At 39.4% G+C, this 24,427-nt stretch overlaps 1 protein-coding gene across 1 annotated transcript in view; it reads right to left on the reverse strand.

The window, feature by feature from the left end:
- Positions 1–10,580, reverse strand: part of PLCXD3 (phosphatidylinositol specific phospholipase C X domain containing 3) — a 163,613-nt gene extending 153,033 nt beyond the window's left edge. Inside the window, exon 1 of the mRNA XM_024740366.1 lies at positions 10,427–10,580. Within this exon, the coding sequence (XP_024596134.1) occupies positions 10,427–10,529 (103 nt within the window). The 5' untranslated portion in view covers positions 10,530–10,580. The remainder of the gene's footprint in view (positions 1–10,426) is intronic.
- Positions 10,581–24,427: the final 13,847 nt, after the last annotated feature.

Genomic DNA, 24,427 nt, shown 5'->3' on the forward strand with positions numbered 1-24,427 from the left:
CAATAGAATTAGAAATGAAAAAGGAGAATTAACAACTGACACTGCAGAAATACAAAAGGTCATGAGAGATTACTACAAGCAACTCTATGCCAATACAATTGACAACTTGGAAGAAACGGACAAATTCTTAGTAATCTACAACCTGCCAAGACTGAATCACGAAGAAATAGAAAATATGAACAGACCAATCACAAGCACTGAAATTGAAACTGTGATTAAAAATCTTCCAACAAACAAAAGCCCAGGACCAGATGGCTTCACAGGTGAATTCTATCACCCGAATAGCCAAAGTAATCTTGAGAAAGAAAAACGGAGCTGGAGGAATCAGGCTCCCTGTTTTCAGACTATACTACAAAGTTACAGTAATCAAGACAGTATGGTACTGGCACAAAAACAGAAATATAGATCAATGGAACAGGATAGAAAGCCCAGAGATAAACCCACACACATATGGTCACCTTATCTTTGATAAAAGAGGCAGGAATGTACAGTGGAGAAAGGACAGCTTCTTCAATAGGTGGTGCTGGGAAAACTGGACAGGTACATGTAAAAGTATGAGATTACATCACTCCCTAACACCATACACAAAAATAAGCTCAAAATGGATTAAAGACCTAAATGTAAGGCCAGAAACTATCAAACTCTTAGAGGAAAACATAGGCAGAACACTCTGTGACATAAATCACAGCAAGATCCTTTTTGACCCACTTCCTAGAGAAATGGAAATAAAAACAAAAATAAACATGTGGGACCTAATGAAACTTCAAAGCTTTTGCACAGCAAAGGAACCCATAAACTAGAGCAAAAGACAACTCTCAGAATGGGAGAAAATATTTGCAAATGAAGCAACTGGCAAAGGATTAATCTCCAAAATTTATATGCAGCTCAATAACAAATAAACAACCCAATCCAAAAATGGGCAGAAGACCTAAATAGACATTTCTCCAAAGAAGATATACAGATTGCCAACAAACACATGAAAGAATGCTCAACATCATTAATCATTAGAGAAATGCAAATCAAAACTACAATGAGATATCATCTCACATCAGTCAGAATGGCCATCATCAAAAAATCTAGAAACAATAAATGCTGGAGAGGGTGTGGAGAAAAGGGAACACTCTTGCATTGCTGGTGGGAATGTGAATTGGTACAGCCACTATGGAGAAGAGTATGGCATTTCCTTAAAAAACTACAAATAGAGCATGTCATGTGTTTTTTAACCACACACACACAAAAACAGTGTCTTAAGAAACCAAAGGAAGAACATGTTTCAAGAAGAGGAGTGTGGTCAGTCACATCAAACGATGCTGAAAAGTCAAATAAGATGATAGAGAATTATCCGTTAACTTTAGCAAAAAAAAAAAATCATTGGCAACCTAGATAAATACAATTTTAGTGCAGTGGTGGGGAAATAATGAGATTAGTATGCATTAGGCAGAGGAAAGGAAATAACCTGAAGACAGAGGGGATATTTTTACAAATATCAGAGAAATAGTGCAGTGGATAGAGACACAGGTGTGGAGTCAAGGGGGATTATTATTTCTTTAAGAGAGGTAATATTGATAGTAATATATGTTTGTATAGCGACTGAAATGATCCGGTAGTGGCAGGAAAGAGAGGGGATAAATTTGAGATCAAACGTAGGAGATTTGAGTGAATGGGATCCAGACCATGAGTAGAGAAGCTAGACTTAGGTAGGATCAGGTCATGACTTCTTCTTACCTAAAGAAAATACAGAATATGCAGAAATAGATGCAGGGGGGTGATGTGTTAATTGTGGGAAACTGAGAAAGTTCTTATCTGTTTGCATCTATTTTTTTCCTGTAAAATAAGAGGTGAGGTCATAAGTTTAGAGTGAGGTGGGAGGGATATATTGATTTGGGAAGCAGGAAGAGTATGAAGTTATTATCTCAGAGAATAGGAAAATGAATTTACTAGGGATATGCAGTCAGATTACTAGGGATATGCAGTAAGATTACTAAGGATGTGCAGTAAGATTCATGGTCAAAAATGTCTAGTTAGTGGAGCCATCCAGGCTGTGTACTCTTTCTTCAAAAATATTTAGCCACTGAAGTTTTCTGGGATTGGAAAATGTAGAAAAATGAGTTTAACTGAGTTGGAGTTTCTTCCAAGTAAGCAGAACAAGAAAGAGTAAGATGAGAATTAAGGACATTTTCAAGAGTGAAACTCTAATGCTAGACCCAAGGAATTTGAACTGATGCAAAGAGAAACGAGGACAGGAGGGGTGACAGTTCTGCAGCCTTCCTTTCTAGCAACTTTCAAGGTGATACCTTTATATCTCCTTGACCAATTTTTTTTTCCTGAGAAAAGCCCAGAGCAGGTCATGGCAGGAGTGTGTTTAGGGCTAATTCTGTACTGAGACAGCCCTGTTCCTCCTTCTTCTCATCTTCCTCCTCCTCCACATGGCAACAGAGGAGTATAGTCAGAGTTGTGTATTGAAATAGGTTCCCATTTGCCCATGAAGACCCCTTCAAGTACATCTTCCTCTTCACCAGCCAACAAGACAGAGGGGACCTCCAGGGAAGCCTATAAGGCAACTAAGATTGTCATTCATTCATCAGAGTCCACTTACCTTCATTAAGAACAATTCTCCAAGTGAATCAAAGAACACAACCATCATTTATAATGTTGACCAAGGATAAACATGGCTGCTTCATAAAAATTAATTCACAAGAAGAATTCTTCTATGTGAAACGTAACATTAGCTGACATTTAAGATAGAGTGGTGTAAGAGTTGTCCACTCCCAGGATCTATAATGAAATATAGGAACATAACAAGAGCACATCTAACAAATCAATGGACCATCCATTTCAGTACCTGATCTCCGGAGGTGACTAATCCTGGCAGCTTCTCAAGCATATTTAACTGTCTCCTTCTGACCCATCTTCCTCTCTTAATAGAGCATAATAAAAGCATATGGTGCTGTAGAAAGCTTCTGGTTGCCGAATTTCATTTGAACCATGGTAATTTTCTCTCTCACTTTCCCCTGCCTTCTAGAATATATGATTTTTATAATTTTCTGGTCCCCAATCTTCTGAGACTGATCCTAACCCTACACAGAGAAAGAGAACTAAGAGAATCTATAAGCTTCTTGAGGATAACAAATTCCATGATTGTACCTAGAAGTTCCTTGAGTGCCCATGGGTAATGGTTATGGATAAACCTCATTGGTGGTAATAGGTAAAATTTCCAGATTAACAGAGCTGACCCCTTTAACCAACAATAGTTAAAATGTGTGCATATGTGTGTATGAGATTTAACCTTCTCTTGAAGGCTCAGAACACATCAATTACTCTATTAATGCGCTTTAAAGCAATGAAGGTGTTAATAATTACCTTAGGTCTATCAGATTATTTGGCTCTATTTACATCGTCCCAGGCTGTCCACTGGGAACAGTATGGACCCCAGCTTCTGTTCCTACTCTGGGCCTGTCTGGAGGAATGATTAATTAGGTAGCACCAGAGGTCTACTTAATGGAAATATCAAGAAGCTTCTTGGAAAAGAAGTTATCTTAAGAGAAAGTTGATACATCTATGGGCATGCACACACACACACACGCACATGCACATGTGCATGCAGAGAGTGAATGAACATTGAGAATGATGCAGAGTACAGAATAAAACCTATTGTCCTCTGCCTGGCCCTCATAAACTCATACCTGAGTCCTAGGGCAAGGTGGCAACACCAAAAGAATCAACATAAATTCAAAGAGCTCTTTTGTTGGCACCCATACAAAAAGCAAAAGGATTGAAAGGATCTGGCAGTGTTGGCACTCATGGCTTCAGCAGTGACAGCGTAAGCAGTAGAACTGGCATCAGCACCTTCCACAATGGGGGAAACCCAGTTCTGAGAGCCTTTGACCATAGTGGAATCCAAGGCCCTTGTTACTCATTCACATCCTCAGTGTTGGGCCTCTGCAGACTTAGCACAAGCCCTGGTGGGTCTGCCAGCAGCAGTGGTGTTTTGGGTATAAAACTATGGAAGTACAGTTCCTCTACATGTCAAAGCAGCAAACATGACAACTCCCCATAGGTTCCCCCAAAACAGGAAAGAAGGAAAATTGCTGATACTATGTGTGTTAGCCCACAAAATCAGTTCATAAAACATATTTAAGAATTTTTCCAGAGATTTCTAGAACATTTGGGGTTTTTAAATTATTTTATTTATTTATTTATGGCCACGTTGCGTCTTCATTGCTGCTCATTGGCTTTCTCTAGTTGCAGTGAGCGGGTCTACTCTTTATTGCGGTGCGTGGGTTTCTCATTGCAGTGGTTTTTCTTGCTGTGGAGCACAGGCTCTAGGCACAAGGACTTCAGTCATTGTGGTGTGTGGGCTCATTAGTCGTTCTAAAGAGCAGTCGTTCTAAAGAGTGGCCCACGGGCTTAGTTGCTCCGCGGCATGTGGGATCTTCCCGGACCAGGGTTCAAACCCATATCCCCTGCATTGGCAGGCTGATTCTTAACCGCTGCGCCATCAGGGAAGCCCTCTAGAACTATTTGGAAGTCCATGAAGGAGGTACTTGAGAGCGGTCAAAACTGACAATGAACATGACTCCGATTTTACTTTGGGGCTGATAGAGTTTAGGGAACATTACATTTTGTGACCCTGTATCCTCATTTACTAGTCTTTCCTCATAAATATTTCCTATTTTTATTGCTGATGTATGTCACTCAACAGTTTTACTCCTCCTCTTTGTAACTTATTCTTTCTATTTTCATTAGGTAGAGTTAGAATTAAATAGGATACAAGAAACTAAGTAATGATATGAGAAATCCTCATATGAGTAAAGTGTGTGAGTCTTCACATATAAACGTATCTATTTTAACAACTTGAAGGTTCTTTTTAAAATTTTAACTCTTTTAGCACACTGATTATGTTAAAATAACTAAAATTCAAGCAAGTGAGTTATAACCACATTAATGCATGTTTCTATTCCATATAAACCATGATTTAAATAAATGAGGTAGTATGGTTTGCAAATACGAAGATTGATCTTCTTTCCATCAAAACTCAAGTTACTGTTGACCTTTGTGTTTGAGATCTTTCTGATGCTGATTATTACTACAGTTTGCATTTATGATGCCACTATTACTTTAGAGCAATATTGAAAAGTTTTAGTTTATAGATAAGGTGAACAAATCTGTGACCTATAAATATAACAAAAGTAGCTGGTCCTGTAACACGCACAAAAAAGTGGGATTAAATGGACAAGAACCAATATGGAGTGTCTCCTAAATTGTCATTAGTGACCAGTAGCATCACCAGATGGTCTGATTTTAAGTGCTGTTGACGGCTGGTATCAATGAGCATCAGGACTTTAAGGAAATGACGGGGAAGATTTTACATTTATCACAGTGACCTAATTTGAACACTTAGGTAGCAATTAATTCACTTTTATTGTGATTTTATTGAACTGTAATGTCAGTTATCAGAAATGTTCCCAACCTGGGCCATTAGCCTTGAGTCAGATATGGGGGCTCTGGATCTAAGCCTGATTGTAAATTTTAACACTCACAGATAGACTGCATAGTCCATTAGAAAGAACTTAGTCAAAGATGTATATTTAAACTTGGTTCTGCCACTTACATAAAGGTGCCTCTTAGAGATACCCTAAGCAGTGTTTCTCAAACTAAATGGGTATATAAATCACCTGGGGACCTTGTTAAAATGCAGATTGTGATTAAATCGGCCTGAGGGCTGGGGTCCAAGACGCTGCATTTCTATCAAGCACCCATGTATGCTGATGCCGCTGGTCCCTGGATCAACGTTGAATAGCAAGGCCTGAGGACACTATTGATAGAACATGTGAAAAGCATGTGTGTTCATGAGAAAACACTCTGTAAATTGTAAAATGACGGAAGTGTCATTTTATATTGATTAGTAATAGTTGGTGATTCAGTTCAATTCATCAAGAAAGAGCCCCAGTACGATAAATTATGTTCCAGATATTCAATTTTTTTCTTTTTAGCAAAATCAAAAACAAAACTGGGAATTGGAAAGGCAACACAAGAAAGATAGTCATTCTAAACAATTTTGTTGTTTTTTGATTGCTTTGAAAAATTAACTTCCATATCACTATCAGAACTAAAATGATGAAAAAGAATGCCCTGTGTTTTAAAAGAAACTTGTACAATTAGACCCAGTCCCAGATTTGCTCTGTAGATTGTCTCATCCTAATCAAAATAGAAATAGTAAATTATAAGGAAAAGGAAGATAGTTGGCTCCAGGAACAACAAGAAGAGATCACTGTGAGGGAAGAAATTTAAAACTAATAAAAGCCAACACAAGAACACAGAAACTGGAGCTATATAAACATCTAGTTTCCCTAAGTAAGACGGTTCTTTTTCATTGGTGTTAGCATTTTCTGGAAGAGTGTACAAAATCTACAAGAACAGTGATCGATTTCTAAAGCATTTCTGTGTTCCTTATCTAAAGTACAATTAACAATTCCTGTTCAAGTTTTGATTTGAAAACTGGCAAGGGAGAGACCAAAGAAAGGCATATCACTTCCAGATTGGTAGGTGGCAAGTTTAAAAAGCAGGGAACTTACCTAAGAAGCTTGTTTTAAGGCAGCTGCAAGATGACTGGATCTCCGCACCTACCCACCAGAATCTTAAAAGTTTATATAGAGGCCTTAAAGAGGTTCAGCGACACTTACACTGTCCAGATGGTCTCAGTAACACATTGCTCTCTCAAGGCTGCATCCTTGAAAATGGTTCCCACTGTGTGAACAGTGGGCAGAAAGTACATTCCAAAGACAGGGGATAGGGTAAGCAAACTCTGCCCGGGTCCAGCTCAAAGGCCAACTGGTGGTCAACTCAGTAATCAACTCTGACACCAAGGAAACATACACTCTTTCTGAGATTCTAGTCCCACAACATTTTAGCCAATCTTTCGTCATTACATGGTCAATTTACTGTATTATGTGAAGAAGACTTTCATCACATATCAGAAAAAGCATAACGGACCCCTCCCATGGAGTAAAAACCCTTCCTGATCTTTTAGATTTTGGACAGAATGACTCCCTGTCATAGATCCAGATCACCAACAAATTACAAGCAATAGCTTGCTTGCTCCCATGATGGATCTTTTTACAATAGTTCTGGCAGCACTCTGATTAGAGAGTTAGAACTCGGCTTCAAAGATGCCAGAAATTCATCAGACCTCACCTGAATTTGATACTTTGTCTCCCTGCTTCCATCCCTGTTTATCCTCTCTCAACTGTTTGTGGTGACAGGACACATTATTCATAAACCAAAATGCCAGGATATTGTTAAGCAAACATGTATGAATGAAAACTTAGCTTGGTGTCATCAGAGATAGGAAGAAAAGACAAATGAGACCGAAATCCGAATAACTGTCAGTGTGTTACGACACTACCATTCCTTTGAAAAATAAAGTGAAAGTAAAACTACTAATACCGATTACTAATTGAATTCCTTAGGCCAGTCAATACCAAATCATGAGGCCATTTCAATGCAAAACAGCCACTGAGAAATTTGGTTATGAAAGCAATCAAGATGCAGACACTTGAGAAACATTTAAAGATGCCAGAACTGCACACCTGGTGGGGAATATCACACACCTGCAGATTGTTCTTTGCACTAGCTCTGGGTGATCCAGATCAGCTGCCCCAGGTGGATGGCTTCATAATTAGACAGCTCTTCACTATCCAGTTGCTCCACCTAAGAAAACCTGAAGCTTTGAGGATGACCGAGCAGCCGTTCCCTTCTACAGAAAAACACTTGTGTGGTACATCAGGAGTGGTTTTAAATGGTGGAGATAATTACTTAATTCAAGCTGTAGCAACTGGCCAAGTAAACAAGCAGCAGCCAGGAAGCTATTAGCATGATTTTAAGGCAATTATTCCATTAGTGTTTAATAGTCTCCAATTAGTCTTCCCTGACTATCGAAGTTTGAATGTCTTTTTTCCTCCAAAAATTTTCACAAGTTGAGTAATGCGGAAAGGTATCAAGCCCATTTTTAAACCTGGATTTATATGTGCGGATCTGCCAAATGTACATTACAGAATCATGGAGAAATTCAGGCGTGTAGATTGGTGAAATAGGGGGTTATTTTTTCTCAGAAGTATTGAGGGTGAGAATGGAAGGCTTTGCAGGGGATCCACTCTGAGTATAAAACTAAGAGGAGTTGGGAAAGCAGTGGAAATTCCCACTGCATCCAATGCCATCATCAGTATGTCTCTGCTGTAGGACTATCAGAATATCAAAGCCTCTGACCTCAGGTTTTCACTTTGTCCTGTGGAAAGAAAATTCATCCTGTTCCTGCTAATGCCTATTCCCTTGTCCTCTCACCCTGATTAGTACTTGTTGTTGCTGAATCATCCAGATACAAACCCCAAAGCATTTCCCTCCAAAATTCCTAGGAGATTTTTTCCTAAGGACCATTTTAAGGGTTATATCACTGAACTGATTGTAGGTCATTTCCCTTCACTGAGGTGCAATTTTCACATCTGTGAAATGCAGTTAATACTTATCAGCATCGACTGTTTCACAAGGTTTGGGGAAGGATTATGTGATCTGGGTTACATACTAGGGCTTTGAAAAGTGAAGTATTATAAAAAAGTAAGTTAGATTCAGACATGGTATCATAACATCCCTCAGAACTTGCAGTGTGAACTTGCGCTTTTAACCTCCCTGTGTCTCTGGAGAGTCACCTATCAGGAGGCTGGCAACAGAGTCCTTGCCCTTCTTACCTTTTATGTGAACACAAATTCTCAGGTGAGACCATGTAAAAGTAACCTTCTAAAAACCAAAAAATAAAAAGGAAGGAAGGAAAGAAGATAGGAATGCCTGTGGAAGTGAGAGTGGAATTTTCCCAACAAAGTTCTGTGCTTTCTATGGTCTCCTTCAAAAGAGCGATCCCCAGGCTCACCCAGGGAGCAGGGTAAGTGCAGAGTGGAGAAGCTGTCTTGTTCTTGTCCTTGGAGACACCTGGGCTCTTGGGAAGCTACCTCTTGAAGAAGGACAAAAGTAGATGAACCCTTCCCTTCCAGGGTTGGCTCTCAGAGTGTAGCCTGTGCCTATAATAACCACCAAACATCCACTTGATGAACGACCATTGATTTGAGTTACTGATCAATTCCAGGGCTACTGGTTAGAGACTCTTGGGATTTTCAAGAAAACCCATCTTTTCCTCTTTTTTTTTAAAGTATGATTTCCCCCAGTGGCTGAGAGGGGGCGCCGGATAGGGCAGGTCTAGAGAAGGCAGACCAGAAGGTTGAACCTGATAACACGGCACAGCTTGGGGCAGGGTATTTTGCCCTCTAAGCTGAGTCCTGGAAGGGTCAGGCACCTGCACCCTCAGCCCAAGCGAAAAGTCAACGAAGTATGGCTGTGTCCCCAGCTGCCACCGTGGTACACCGTCCTGAAACGACCCTCCCTCCTGCACATCCGAACTAGGGTCTGCTGCGCTGCCATCCCAAAAACCTGCCTCGTCCTCTGGTCCCAGTCGTGCGCGCTATGCTGAAGCCTCTGGATGCCTCCAGTCTCTTCCTCGCTTTGCCCAGGCTTCCGTCCTGCTAGCCTGTCCGGACACCGCCGCAATCATCTTTTCCCTAAGATTTGCCTATTAATCCCACCCCTCCACCGCAGCTCACGCAGGTTCCCCTGCCCAGCTTCTGTCCCGAACAACAAATGCACGGTCCACGAGGGATTGCTTTCCTGACCCGCGCGCTGTAGGCTGCTAACAGCTCTTGGACCAAAATCCAGACGGCGGCCACCCGGCCAGGCCCTCTAGGTCCACGCAGATCAGGAAACTGCTCCCTCCTCTCCTCTCCCCCTTCAGCTCCCGGTCAAGGGCAGCGATCACGCCGCCGCCGCGGGTCCCTGAACTTTCATCACTCTTCGGGAAGCGCTTTGTCTCTTTAAAGGAGACTAGGGACGAATATTAATGATTCGGGTAAGGTTCTAACAGAGAAATCCACCAGATCCGCTTGATTCCGTGACAGGTTTGGAGTGGGAGGTCCACGGGCCGGAGCCGAGCCCTTAGGACAGCAGCTCGCTCTCGCCGGTCACTATCACCCCACAGCCCCAGAAATCGCCCCCAGCCCCAAGTCTTCGGGGAAAACGTGGCAGGGGGGCACGAGGGGCCGTCCTGGAGCCAAGCCTTTCCCCTGCCCCAGCCCTCTCACACAACCTGCTTCAAAAACCCATGGGAAATCAATCACCTTGACTCCCCGCGCCGCGGTCCCCAGACGTTTGGAAAACGCCAGGAGCCCGGAGGCTCCCAGGCACGCACTCTCCTGGCCGAGACCCACCCCTGGAGACGAGTTTCCCTCCCGCGGGCATCGTGGCAAGTTACCACTTCGTGGCAGATAAAGCAGGGCGGGGCAGGTGGAGCGGACGCCGAGCGCCCCGTCGGCAGCCTCAGCGCGCCTACCTGGGATGGCTAAATTGGTGAGGGGGATGCTGTGGATGCTCTCGGGCAGAGTGGCCATCCAGTCGGCGAATTTCAGCTCGTTCTTCCCTTGAGACGAGGCCATCGTGCGGTCGCTGTGCCGCGCGCTGGTCCTCACGCTCCTCGGGCAGGCTGGCAGGCTGCTGCCGCTAATCGAATGTTTGCTCCAGCCCCGCTAGAGTTTACACTCCGCTGCGCGCCACACCCACAGGATGGCGCAGACACATGCTAATTTTAATAATTATTCAAAACACCCCATGCTCCCTTAGTGCCTCCGCCAGACTCCGCTGGAGCTTTTGTTCCTGACGTCCGCGCTCAGCTTTCTCCTCTCTCCCCGCCCTCCCCGACTCCCTCCTCCTGTCTTATCCCTCCTATGCGTCTCTGTCTTTTCTCGCCATTTCTGCAGCGTTCCTTGGCTTCTTACTATATATTTTTTTTCCTTTTTCTTTTTTTAACTTGGGTCACACAGCTGCTTTGCCCATGACCTTGCTCGGTCCTCTGATGAGACTTCCTAGCCCTGCTTGAATAAAAGACAATCTTGTGGCTGACCCTAAAATCCTAGTAGACTTTGGGATGCTATCACCTCCTGGGGAGCTGACTCTCATACTGGCTTTCAGGACTTTCCATTCTTACAGAAGAGCTTTTCTTTTTGTAAGCTACAACAGGTTATTTTCTTTCCTCAGTCGGGACCTAGAGCCCTGCTTATAACAAAATGGTGGTCTTTCTTCACCACTTTGCCTAATTTTTGGAGTAGTTGACAAGAGTGCTGTCAGCAAAGAACAGTAAGTTCCAGGTGGTTCCTACTTAATCCCTGGCACCCTGTTCTAGACATTTCAAGGTAAAGAAGCACATCAACCCCTTCATTTCCCTGATTATGAGAAATTTATGCTATATCTATGGAGAAAGCTGTTTATGTCCTCTCTGTGTCATTTTCGTGGCACTCAGGACAAGGCTGAAGCCTGATGCCAGAAGAAAATCACCACATTTCCCAGTGACATGTTGTAATTATTGCCAGTAGCATTTGGTGGAATTTACTTGGCAGCATTCAAAATGATCTATGTGATTGTCTGAATTTTCATTCCTTGGCAGACTAGAGAGGTGTGCCTCTCTCAAGAGAAATCACTTGTCGAGCCTCCAAAGAACTGTCTTGGTCCACCTGCTCTCAGATGAGAAAGAGGAGAAAAATCAAATCTCACAAATGTGATGAGTCCAGGGATGGCCTGAATAGGAATGATAAGCAACGGACTGAAAATGTGCAGGGTCTTTGCAGCCCAGTGAATGTAGATGCAATAAAGGTGCCTCTGTTCTTTGCGCCAGTGATGTAAAATCCTTTTCCTAAAGTAAATGCTGTTAAGTTGGGAAAATGAGAACCAAGGTAGGAGAGAGAGCTGTAAAATATGGGGATTTTTTTTTCAATTCAGTAAACCATATAGCATTTTTTAAAAACAACCACAGCTAAAGCCTGCTTATTGTACAAGGATGCAGAACTCAAAGAATATTCACTCCAAATAGGGAGCACTGTGGGAAAGGTGGAGAGAGGAGAGAGAATACCTTATCCATGTGATCAAATTTTCTGTTCTCCCATAGAATCAATTCATAACTGCAAAAGAACATGGTAGGGTTATATTTAAGAATGAGAAAGGATGTACTGGGATTTTTTTTCCCAAGGTAAATCTTAATATTCCTGTTAGCACAGTAGAACTCACATATCCTTTTTTTTGTTTTGTTTTTTTTTTTTTTTTGTAGTACGCGGGCTTCTCACTGCCGTGGCCTCTGCCGTTGCGGAGCACAGGCTCCGGACGCGCAGGCCAAGCGGCCACGGCTCACAGGCCCAGCTGCTCCGCAGCACGCGGGATCCTCCCGGACCGGGGCACGAACCCGTGTCCACGGCATCAGCAGGCGGACTCCCAACCACTGCGCCACCAGGGAAGCCCCACATATCCTTTTGATTAGGGTGAGAATTCAGCTCACTATAGGATTGTTGGTCAAGAGACCTACAAACCACCCTCTGGCTAATGCTGGTGCTCTGTGGGCATCATTGCAGGGCAATGAGGAGAGCTCAGATCTGGGAATTGGCTGCTCTGTCTCTGAGTCATTTAGGCAAGTCTTCTAGTCTCTGTCAGCCCTGGTTGTCTCCATCATAAAATGGTGAGAGTAACTCAGAGATTTGTGGTGAAGCTTCCAGAAAAGAGTGTAATGAAAGAGCTTTGTTATCAGCACAGCATCAGACAAAATGTGAGACCTATGTTTATTAAGATAACAATGTGTATTATCTCTCTTTGTCACTTCTATCTTTATAAAATATTCATTTTCAAGAAGATGAAATAATTATTGAATCTTGGGATTTTGTTTTTTAGTAAGATGCACTTTAAAAACATGCCCTGTTCAATTGTGTTGAACCTATGTGTCCCTGAAAGTTTACAAAGCATTTTTAAAAAATGAAACCACCTTAAATGTTGAGGAAATATGCCTCTCTAAAGAACAGTACACTTTATCTTTTGGTAAAGCAAACAAACAATCCCTCCCCTGTTTTATCTGCTTTGAACTTCAGATTTTTTTACTGTATTGGTTTTTCATGAAACTTTACATTTCTCTGCATGCGAGCCACTAAAAAGGACGGTGCTGAAAGTGGATAGTTTATGAATTTCTTTCCCAGAATTATAATCAATATTTTAGGCAATTTATGACCTGGTTTCCCCATCTTTCTATTATAGCTTGGTCACCATTTACTAAATGATATTAGAAAAATCATATAATTTCTCTGGGCTTCAGTTTGCCCACTGTATTAGTCAGGGTTTCCCAGAGACACAGAAATATGGATATAAATATAGACATATAGAGAGATTTATTTTAAGAAATTGGCTCATATAATCATGAGAGCAGGCAAATCTGAAAGGCAGGCCAGCAGGCTGGGAACCCAGGTAGGATTTCTGTGTTGCATCCTTGAAACAAAATTCTTCTTCGGGAAACCTCAGTCTCTGCTCTTAAGACCTTCAACTGATTGGATGAGACCCACCCACATTATAGAAAGTAATATCTGCTTTATTCAAAGTCACATAATTACATATGCTAATCACATCCACAAATACCCTCACAGCAACATCTAGACTAGTGTTTGACAAAACTATTGGGTATCATAGCCTAGCCAAGTTGACACATAAAATTAACCATCACACTATTATTCTATCTTTCTGTTTCCTTTGTGATTATTTGTTAACATATAGCTGCTGGCAATAGCAGGAGGAGGAATGAAAATATTTAGTTGTTTTACTCTATTCAGAGAATTCAAGGCATGGATCAACATTTTTATCATTACAACAGAGATGAAAAAATACTAATGATTTTTAATTGTGCTGTTGAGAAAAACTTATCCTTAAAAAATTTTTTAAGCATAAATGGAAAGAGGAGAAGGACTTATTGCAGTGGTTTCCTGCTCCTATTAAAACTTACTCATGTAATCCTCAGCTGTCGATCAAAACGACACTATACACAGTTTATAAACATTCTACTCATTTGGAACATTTCCTTACTTCATATCCTCCTCCACTCAAAAATACATGGCTCTTTACTACATGGTTTCTTTCATTAGTTCATAATATTTCTCAATTGTTGGAGATATATACTTTTATTTTTTATATATTTTTTATTTTTTCAATTAAATTGATGTTGAATTATGTTCCGAAAAACAAGGATTCTTATAGCTCAGAAAACTTTAGAACACATTTCAGCTGAATAATATTTTTAAAGAGGAGCTCTGTTTAAAACAACTCAGCCAAATCATTAAAAAATCATGGTGTTCATAAATATGTATTTATAGAGTCAAACTTAAAGAAAACGCATACAAAAGGGGAATAAAGAATCCTTGTAAAAACTAACTACTAATAATCAATGCTTTCTGGTCATTCTCTGCAACCTCTACCCAGATCTTATATCATAAGATGGAATTATTGTATTTTAAGCATATAAAAATGCTTTTTACACTTAAATTCAAAGTAGAAAAAAGTGACAACTTCCACTTCCCTCCACCATTTTAACCCTGCAGAGTTTTTGGTTGTACCCCTCTCTCTTCCTCTACATCTACATCTTATATACAAGTCCAAACTAAGCTAATTAATACTCACTAAATACAATCTAGTGGTCAGAATCATAAGCTATGGAATCTGCAGGCCTGGATTCAAATTCAGGTTTCCCCAGTTAACTATTGTGTGTTTTTTGATTTCCTTAACTGAAGCATGAAGAATGATTATTCCCTCCTGAGGGGTAGGAAAACCGAAGGTGCTATGAAGCTTAAGTCAAGTGAGACTGTAAAGTTTATTGAACAGAATGGAAGCTCTATAAACTATAAACTGTAGTTCATCCTTACGCTTCTTGCAGCCACCATGCCTTGCTCATGCTATTAACCCCACATGGAATATACTTTCATGCTTTCACCTGTAAAAATCTTTTCCATTCTAATTCATCTTTGCAACTTCTGTCACTATTCATAAGCAGAAGTAATTTTTCCTTTTTCTGAACACCCATTACAGTTTGTTTATAGCTGTCTTGTAGTGTGTTTCTAATTCCCTAGTTAGCCTTACAGCATTATGTGGACAGTGATGGTGATATTTGATACCCAGTCATGCCTCTCACAGTGCCTAAGACACAATAAGGACTCATTATTATCATTCATTTACTTATTTCATAAGTATTTATTGAGTGTCTATTATGTGCTCTGTCCTAGAGAGGGAAGATAGAGCACAAGTCCCTGAACTCACTGAGTTTATGTTTCAGGCAGAAAGTGGCAAATGATAGCTTAATGTCTGAATAAATAAATGACTTGGCTGTATCTCTCACCTCAATGTCAAAAGCCCTCCTTTAGCGTGCTTGATTTTTAGTACTTCACTATGTAGCAAACAACTTATAACTTAATTTTGAAAATATATTTTGAAAGAAAAATTGTTTTAGAATTGTTTTGCCTGTCTATACTGGCTCTTCTAATTCTTTCCATCCTATTGCTATTTTGGTAAAGTCAGTGATCACACTTGGAAATAACATGGTGTACTCTTCCAGATTTCCAGAGGTCATCACTAGCAAACTGTTTGATTTCTCAGAGCATGAGGATTCCTGTGGGTGGAGGTTAGCCAGGGAAGGAAGAAGGAGAATGTTTTAGGTTTACTTGTAGAATCAGAAAAATCCTGGAACTATTCTACTTCTCATTGCTAAAAAAATTATGACCAGGGCTTCCCTGGTGGCGCAGTGGTTGAGAGTCCGCCTGCCGATATTATACCAGTGCTCATAGAAGCATTATTCACAATGGCAAAAAGGTGGAAACAACCCAAATATCTATTGACAGAAAACTGGATAAATATAATGTGGTATAATCATACAATGGAATATTATTCAGCCTTAAAAAGGAAGGAAATTCTGATAACTGCTACAACATGGATAAACTCTGAAAACATTGTGCTAAATGAAATGAGCCAGACATAAAAGGACAAATATTCTATGATTCCACTTATGTAAAGTACCTAAAATAATCAAATTCATAAGGACAGAAAATAGAACAGTGTTATAAAGGGTTGGGAGAGTGAAGAATGACATTTTAATGGATGCAGAGTTTCAGTTTAGGATCATAAAAATTCTGGAGATGGATAGATAGTGGTAGTAGTTGTACAATAATGTAAACATTATTCAGTGTCACTGAACTGTACACTTAAAAATAAGATGGTAAATTTTATGTTATGTGTATTTTGTCACAATTTTAAAAACTAATGACTCGATTGGACAGAAGAATCATACTTGTTTTATCAATTATAAGGCTCCCATTGTAACCCTTTAGTACTAGTTTATCCTCCAGCCAGTGATCACCAGGAACACACCTGAAATTATACAAATTGGATTTATCACTTTTTGTAGCAAGAGAGAATGCAAATCATGGGAACCCTGGGCCATATCAGTAAGAAGATGTTAGCAAGACATTATTATAGGATTTGCCCTTATGTTTTGTGATTTGGGGAGGATTTAAGGAAGTGGGGCTTTGCTCTGATTTGGATGCTGTTAGGAAGTGGTATAAGGGGTAATTCAATGAATATCTTCATAAATCTTATCTAGAAGGAGGAGAGACTATACTAACGCTAGAGCTATAAGAAGTAAAGAAGCAGGAGTCACTCATTAGAGTGGGGTATATAAGATCATTTTTGTGGCATGGACAATACTGATGTTTTGTCCATTTTCAGCCATGATTACAGAGGGCTTATGTTGTTTTTTGTTGTTGTTGCTCAAGGTCTTGGGGTGACCTTGTATAATGTTGATGTTCCATGTGTTTATGTTCAACAGATGAACACCAAGGCCTGGCTGATAATACCAGAAATCCTAGATGTCAGGGGCTATTTTTCTCTTTCCCACCAATAAGTAGAAGGACACAGCCCAACCTAAGTTTTCTGGAGCTCCAAGAGTCCTAGCCTTGTAGACCTTTGCAAATGATAAATGTCATTGGCAACTTTGATATGTACTCCCCATCAATAAGATTTTCACTTACATTTTATGGCATGAACAGATTGACGCAATAAAGCAAATGATACACCTGCATGTGCCACCTCATGAGTGTTCATGCACAGTTATGCCCTGAAAAACCATTTGTGTCCTGCCATTCTCGAATAGTTCCCAAGGTACACAGAAACAATGATAATCCTTGTTGCAGAATAACTCACTCAATTTGCATTTCTTTTCAGTCTCTTCTTGCAAACCCCAAAGGCAATCATCTGTAACTAGGGCTGTCTGACAGGCAAAGATAATGCTGTGGTACACCACTAACACCTTAGAGAAAGAGATTCTGAGAAGAAAAGTCAAATAATGAGCTCTCAGTCTAGCCGTAGCCCTAGAACTGCAGATCAGCTGTGGAAGGTAGTGTCAGAAATCTGGACACAGTGTGTGAGGCAGGACAAATATCTGACTGTTCAGGGAGCTTTGAGCAATGCTCAGCACAGAAAAACAAAGAATTAGATACAATGACTATTTGTGCTTATTCATCTTTCTGACTACCATTCTAGCATCATTTAAGACTACACCTTTACCCAAATCCTGCATTTGTCTTAGTCAATGCATAAACTTAGGGGATCCTGCATCTAAGCCATAAACTACATTCGCTCAGAGTAGCTGTCCATAACTTTAGTGCTGAACATGAACAGATTCATCATTTGCTCTGAGTGTATGTTTATGATGGCTAGCTGTTGTAAACCTGTGACTATACTGTGCTGGTGGTAAATAACAAACATTTTTTGGTAGTTTACAGCCACAGCTATCTTCTCACTTGGTTTCTTTTAAAACATTTCATCATAAAAAATTTCACACACTTGCAAAATTGGAGAGAACAATTAATAAACCTTCATATACTCATCCCTCAGACTCAATGAATATCTGCTAATGGGCAGCTTTTATTTTTTATACACTGCTCCTTCAAATTGAATGATTTTAAGTAAATTCCATATGTGATAATATTTAATCCATAATATTTTGATATGTTATTATCTAATATAGTCAATCAACCACTCAATTCAGATTTTAAAAGTCACCAATTAATGAACGAATTAACTGAGATTTTTCTCAACTCACTGATTAGTAGCCTAGATACAATATAAATCGGATGCTTTAAATTCTGTTATTTAACTCAAGTTGTATGTAGGGAAATATATATATGTATTTGTTTATACAACTTGTAGGGAAATTGTAAAAAGTAAAATTAAAACTTTACAAACATAGACTACCTTAAGTTAAAGGTAACCACACCCTCTGGTTGTATAATTACTATGTGAATACACTGTTGAAGAGAGAATTAATTTCCTTGAAACTATATGTGCTGTAATCACTGCATTTATTCTTTATAGTCTAAAGACTTTATCTTTTTAAATGATTGAAGTTTGTGTATTTTTTATCAAAATGTTAGTCTTTTATTTTGAAAAAGCTAAAGAAAATGCATACATCTCTAATAAAAAAGTCAAGCCTAAGACCTAGGCCTCATTTTGTCCACTACACACAAAGTAACCCAAATGACTACTAAATTATTTTATTATGTACCACATTTATATAAGACATATTTTTTTACCTTCCCATAGAGGCAATACAATAATATAATTTCACTTAATTATTACATATAGTTTGAAAATACCATTTGACAAAAATACTAAGAACACTTTCAGATGTCTCTGCAAATACATATAAAGACTTTTACAGCTACTATTGAGAAATAATATAATTCTAAGATATAAGAATTCATTCTATTTAATAATTATCTAATATTTGCACTGAGTGCTAAATGGCTATGTATGGAGTCAGAGTATCTTTGAAAGCTTGTATACAGAGCTTGTAAATAAACATGCCTTTACAAGCACTGGAGAAAGTGTTACAAAATTTACACTACATAAAATAAGGACAAATTATCATTAATACAAAATAGCTAAGGAGCAGCTTTCCTGGCCCAGCAAAGACAATTGTGGACCTGGAAGAGATGAATGCCAAAATCTATAATAAGTCACATAACAACTGATAAAAATTTCTGGAAGGAGACTGCAAATGCCTAAATGCCTTATTTCCCAGGCTGAGTGATTCTAATTTGTAAAGCACATGGAAGAGAACAGGAGCTAAGGAAATATAATCCAAGAGGACACCCACACATAAATATCACTGGGGAATGAGAAATTACAGTGCTACCTTCCTAAAATAGAAAAATTAGTAAGCATGCAGCCTCCAAATTAATGGACTTGGCAGAAAACCTATGTGGTCAGGACACTGAAAAATGGCCCAGTTCTCAAAGTAAATAATACTGGTTTGCAGACACAAAGAGTCACAAGACTAATTTTGATTTTGTGTGGAAATTCAAAAATGCAATATTAAAAGTTATGGCTCCATTGTATATTCTTTTTTTTTTTTTTTAAGATGTTGGGGGTAGGAGTTTAGTAATTTATTTATTTATTTTTGCTCTGTTGGGTCTTCATTGCTGTGCGAGGGCTTTCTCTAGTTGTGGCAAGCGGGGGCCACTCTTCATCGCGGTGCGCGGGCCTCTCACTATCGCAGCCTCTCTTGTTGCGGAGCACAGGCTCCAGACGTGCAGGCTCAGTAGTTGTGGCTCACGGGCCTAGTTGCTCTGCGGCACGTGGGATCCTCCCAGACCAGGGCTCGAACCCGTGTCCCCTGCATTAGCAGGTAGCTTCTCAACCACTGCGCCACCAGGGAAGCCCTCCATTGTATATTCTTGCCTCCTTTGTCAAAGATTAATTGACCGGTGCTGTGTGGGTTCTCTATTCTGTTCCACCGATAAATTTAAAACCTCTCTCCTTTGAGCCAGAATCAAACCAGTGACCCAAGGATGGCCACAGACAGGCATCTACATTCCTTCGCTTTACCAGCTGAGCTACCAAAGGGAACACACATTTGATTGAATATATAATGAATATACTATAGAGAAAAGACAGTCTCTTCAGCAAGTTGTACTGGGAAAGCAGGACAGCCATATGTAAATCAATGAAGTTAGAACACTCCCTCACACCATATACAAAAAATAAACTCAAAATGGCTTAAAGACTTAAATATAAGACATGGCACCATAAAACTCCTAGAAGAGAACATAGGTGAAACATTCTCTGAAATTATAGGAATGTTTTCTTAGGTCAGTCTCCGAAGACAATTGAAATAAAAACAAAAATAAACAAATGGGACCTAATCAAGCTTATAAGCTTTTGCACAGCAAAGGAAATCATAAATGAAACGAACAGACAACCTAGGGACTGGAAGGAAATATTTGCAAACAATGTGACCGACAAGGAATTAACTTTCAAAATATAAAAACAGCTATAGGGCTTCCGTGGTGGCGCAGTGGTTGAGAGTCCGTCTGCCGATGCAGGGGACGCGGGTTCGTGCCCCGGTCCGGTAAGATCCCACATGCCGTGGAGCGGCTGGGCCTGTGAGCCATGGCCGCTGAGCCTGCGCATCCAGAGCCTGTGCTCCGCAACGGGAGAAGCCACAACAGTGAGAGGCCCGCGTACCGCAAAAAAACAAACAAACTAAAAAACAGCTATACAACTAAATAACAAAATAACTAACTAACTAAATAACCCAATAAAAAATGGGCAGAAGACCTAAATAGACATTTCTACAAAGAAGACATACAGATGGCCAAAAGGCACATGAAAATATGCTGAACATCGTTAATTATTAGAGAAATATAAATAAAGACTACAATGAGGTATCACCTCACACCAGTCAGAATGGCCATCATCAAAAAGTCTACAAATAATAAATGCTGAAGAGGGTGTAGAGAAAAGGGAACCCTCCTGTATTGTTGGTGGGAATGTAAATTGGCACAGCTACCGTGGAAAACAGTATGGATGTTCCTTAAAAAACTAAAAATAGAGTTACCACACTCCTTGGCATATATCTGGAAAAAACTCTAATTCAAAAAGATACATGCACCTCAGTATTCATAGCAGCACTATTTACAATAGCCAAGACATGGAAGCAACCTAAATGTCCATCGACAGATGAATGGGTAAAGAAAATGTTGTACTCATATACAATGGAATATCACTCATTCATAAAAAAGAAAGAATGCCATTTGCAGCAACGTGGGTGTACCTAGAGATTATCATACAAGTGAAGTAAGTCAGACAGAGAAACACAAATATCATATGATATCACTTATATGTGGAATCCAAAAAATGATACAAATGAACTTATTTACAAAACAGAAACAGACTCATAGACATAGAAAACAAATGTATGGTTACCTAAGAGGAAAGAAAGATAGAGGAAGGATAAATTAGGAGTTTGGGATTATCAGATGTAAACTACTATATATAAAATAAACAACAAGGTTTTACTGTATAGCGCAGGGAAGTATATTCAGTATCTTGTAATAAACTATAATGGAAAAAAGTATGAAAAAGAGTATATATACAACTGAATCACTTTGCTGTATACCAGAAACTAACACAACATTGTAAATCAACTATACTTCAATAAAAATAAATAAATAAAGTTATGGCTAAGTAATGTGGCCACCTGCAGGCTGTTAAGGAAGAATGTCCCAGTATGCGCTGGCTAATAACAGGGAAGTAAGTTACTTTCTATTTAAAATTATTTATAGCACAGAAATTATTACCCAGCATAATCTTATACTCTTTGTAGTTATAAAACTTAAATTCTTCATACATGACAATTGTTTGTATAATTTTCCATAAGATATTACTCATTATTCCTCATTATTAAATTGATTAGTGAGATTAAAAAGAATACATCCATTATGATTATTCATGCCTTTCTTATTTTGTTTCACCAATATTTTAAAAAGCTGAGATGTGGCTCCTGGCTTATGCCTAAGAAACCCAGGATTTGGAAAATTCAGCATTTGAAAAGAATGGGTTTGAACTGACTAAAGTTTATTACAATGGCTCTAAAGGGGATTGGGAGGCCTTCACCTAGTTAAAAATGATTTTAAAATAAACTATACAAAATAGCTGTTGGAAACGATAGTAAGGTAATATGAAATAAACACATTTTCACCTGTAATGTATTTAGTGGTTTGATTTGATGGTAGGACATTTGCTGAAGTTAATAGTTATAGGAGTAATTGACATATAAACAATTTAAAAATTACGCAGACAGGTTCCATGTGAAGCAAATATTGGCAGGTCAGCTAATTGGTCACATGGAAAAATGGTTTCAGACTAACAAAGGATAATTTTAAGTATCCGTCACTGATAAGTATTAACCATTTGAAGATTAGGCTATAGACAAGTCTGTATAATCTATTCTGCAAGCAATGAACAAAGAAGGAGAAGAAAAGCAGAAACCATCATGGGCTGAAAGTAGGGAAAGCTAAGAAGAGAAACAAAAACAAAAGTTAGATGAAATTTGGAAATTATCCAGTTAATACAATTACTGCAGAAAATTTGACTGATTAATTTGGATGAAGATACCAAAATTGGCACATCTAGACTCTTGTTTATTTGACAATACTAATTAGCTTGTTCCTCTTCACTTTACTTTCTATTGCGTAGTTGTGCCTAAAGCTACCCTCTAATACAACACCAGATGAAAACGGGGTGATTTATTCAATTATTCAGATGTTTTGTCTATATTAGTGAGGTTTGATTTTTTTTCTTTTTTCATTTAACTGTTTTTGCAGTGTATATCATTTCAATAGAAATTACACCCAAGTGGTAAATTTTTGTTTAATCCCCAGGGACATAAGCCAGGCCAAAAGATAATGAAAAATAACATTTAAAAAATAATTTAAAAAATTTTTTAAATAGTGTTGGAAAATAATCTTCATCTGACAATGATTAAAAGAGAAATTCGGGCTTCCCTGGTGGTGCAGTAGTTGAGAGTCTGCCTGCTGATGCAGGGGACATGGGTTCGTGCCCCGGTACGGGAGGATCCCACATGTCGCGAAGCGGCTGGGCCCGTGAGCCATGGCCGCTGAGCCTGCCTGTCCGGAGCCTGTGCTCCGCAACGAGGCCCACGTACCAAAAAAAAGAAAGAGAAATTAATAAGCCACATTTCTCTCAGTGACTCAGACTCCCTACCATCTATTCCCTGAAAATCACTCCCAGAGAAGAGGGCAGGCACAGTAATAATATTAGGTACAGTTGCTGGGTCGTTAGTACATACTGTAGGCACTGGGATAAGCAACACATTATGTATATGATTCTATTAGATCCTCACATGAGGATTAAGATGCATTAACCCATTAATGCCCAAGGACCCCTCTTTAGGTTTGAACTTTCAGTTGAGTCATCAGAGAAATGCAAAGGTTCCAATGAATAAATATATATCCATTCAAATTGATTTGTCATTTGGCTCACTGTAGCCATATTCTATGTCTTTCTTCTGCTGATGTACTAAGTATCCTCAGATCTTCTCTCCACAACCATAGCCTTTTTATATCCCTTAATATATGTTATTCCAATAATTCCACTTTTCCCATGTTCACTGTCCTGTGACATTAAGGTGAAGGACTTATTGGAGTCTGGGCCCAGCACAAAGGTTGCCAGTTAGACCTTTGCCCATAAATTTGAATCATGAATCTGGTTTATAAAGTTAAATTTAATTTCTAATGGGTTTTGCTCTTCTGTCATTTGATTCCTCCTTTTAATCCAGATATCTTTAAGTTTGATATTATTCCTCCAGAATTTAAACTCCAAGGACAATTCTTGTTCTTACTTCTCTATTTTCAAGTTAAAATTACTATTTTTTCATAGAATTTCTCTTTTCTAACTAGCATATATTTGAATCTCTTATATTGCACAATAATTCAGACTGTTAAAATAATTTCTATGGTGGGTCAACGTATCGGACAATGGCATAACTAGTTTTATCATAAGAGCCCATTAAGTTCTCAGTAAACAAGCCTTTCTCAGGGTAAGGAGAGCTCTCTGTTAACCCTGAGGCTCTGTGCTTTAAGAAGGAGGGTACAGCAGAAGGATGGGCAATGACTCACTCAGCAGCCAGTAGGAAAGAATCTATACATCTGAACCTCTATTACAGTCCCTGGGCTTCTTACTACTAGTGCTAGACATCAGATTGGAATGCAAGAATATTATCCACCTTCTACACCACACACACACACACACACACACACACACACACACACACACACAAACACACACATCACTTCAGTTTTTCCTTCTGGGAAATATTTTTCCCTTTAAACACCATTGTTCATGTAACCCATCTTTAGATATATGGTAACTTTCAGTGTGACTTGCTCTAGGTTGCAAACTCCTCCTACCCAACCCCCAAGGTGTTGTCTTTTTATTGCATGTACACTTGATTGTTTTGACTTCTGGTAGACTGATATCACATCACCTCCTCCCAGTGTCTTGATGACCTTAAAGAGCTCTACAGACCATTGAGGGTGAGCAGTGGGGTGGGGAAGAAGGGGGTTGTGGTCAGGATCTGGACATTTGTAAAATAATTATATTAAGTCCATTAAGAGAAGTGCACTCCTAA

This window comes from Neophocaena asiaeorientalis, unplaced genomic scaffold (assembly GCF_003031525.2).
Source record: "Neophocaena asiaeorientalis asiaeorientalis breed wild unplaced genomic scaffold, Neophocaena_asiaeorientalis_V1.1 scaffold57, whole genome shotgun sequence".
In the NCBI taxonomy this organism is placed as follows: Eukaryota; Metazoa; Chordata; class Mammalia; order Artiodactyla; family Phocoenidae; genus Neophocaena; species Neophocaena asiaeorientalis.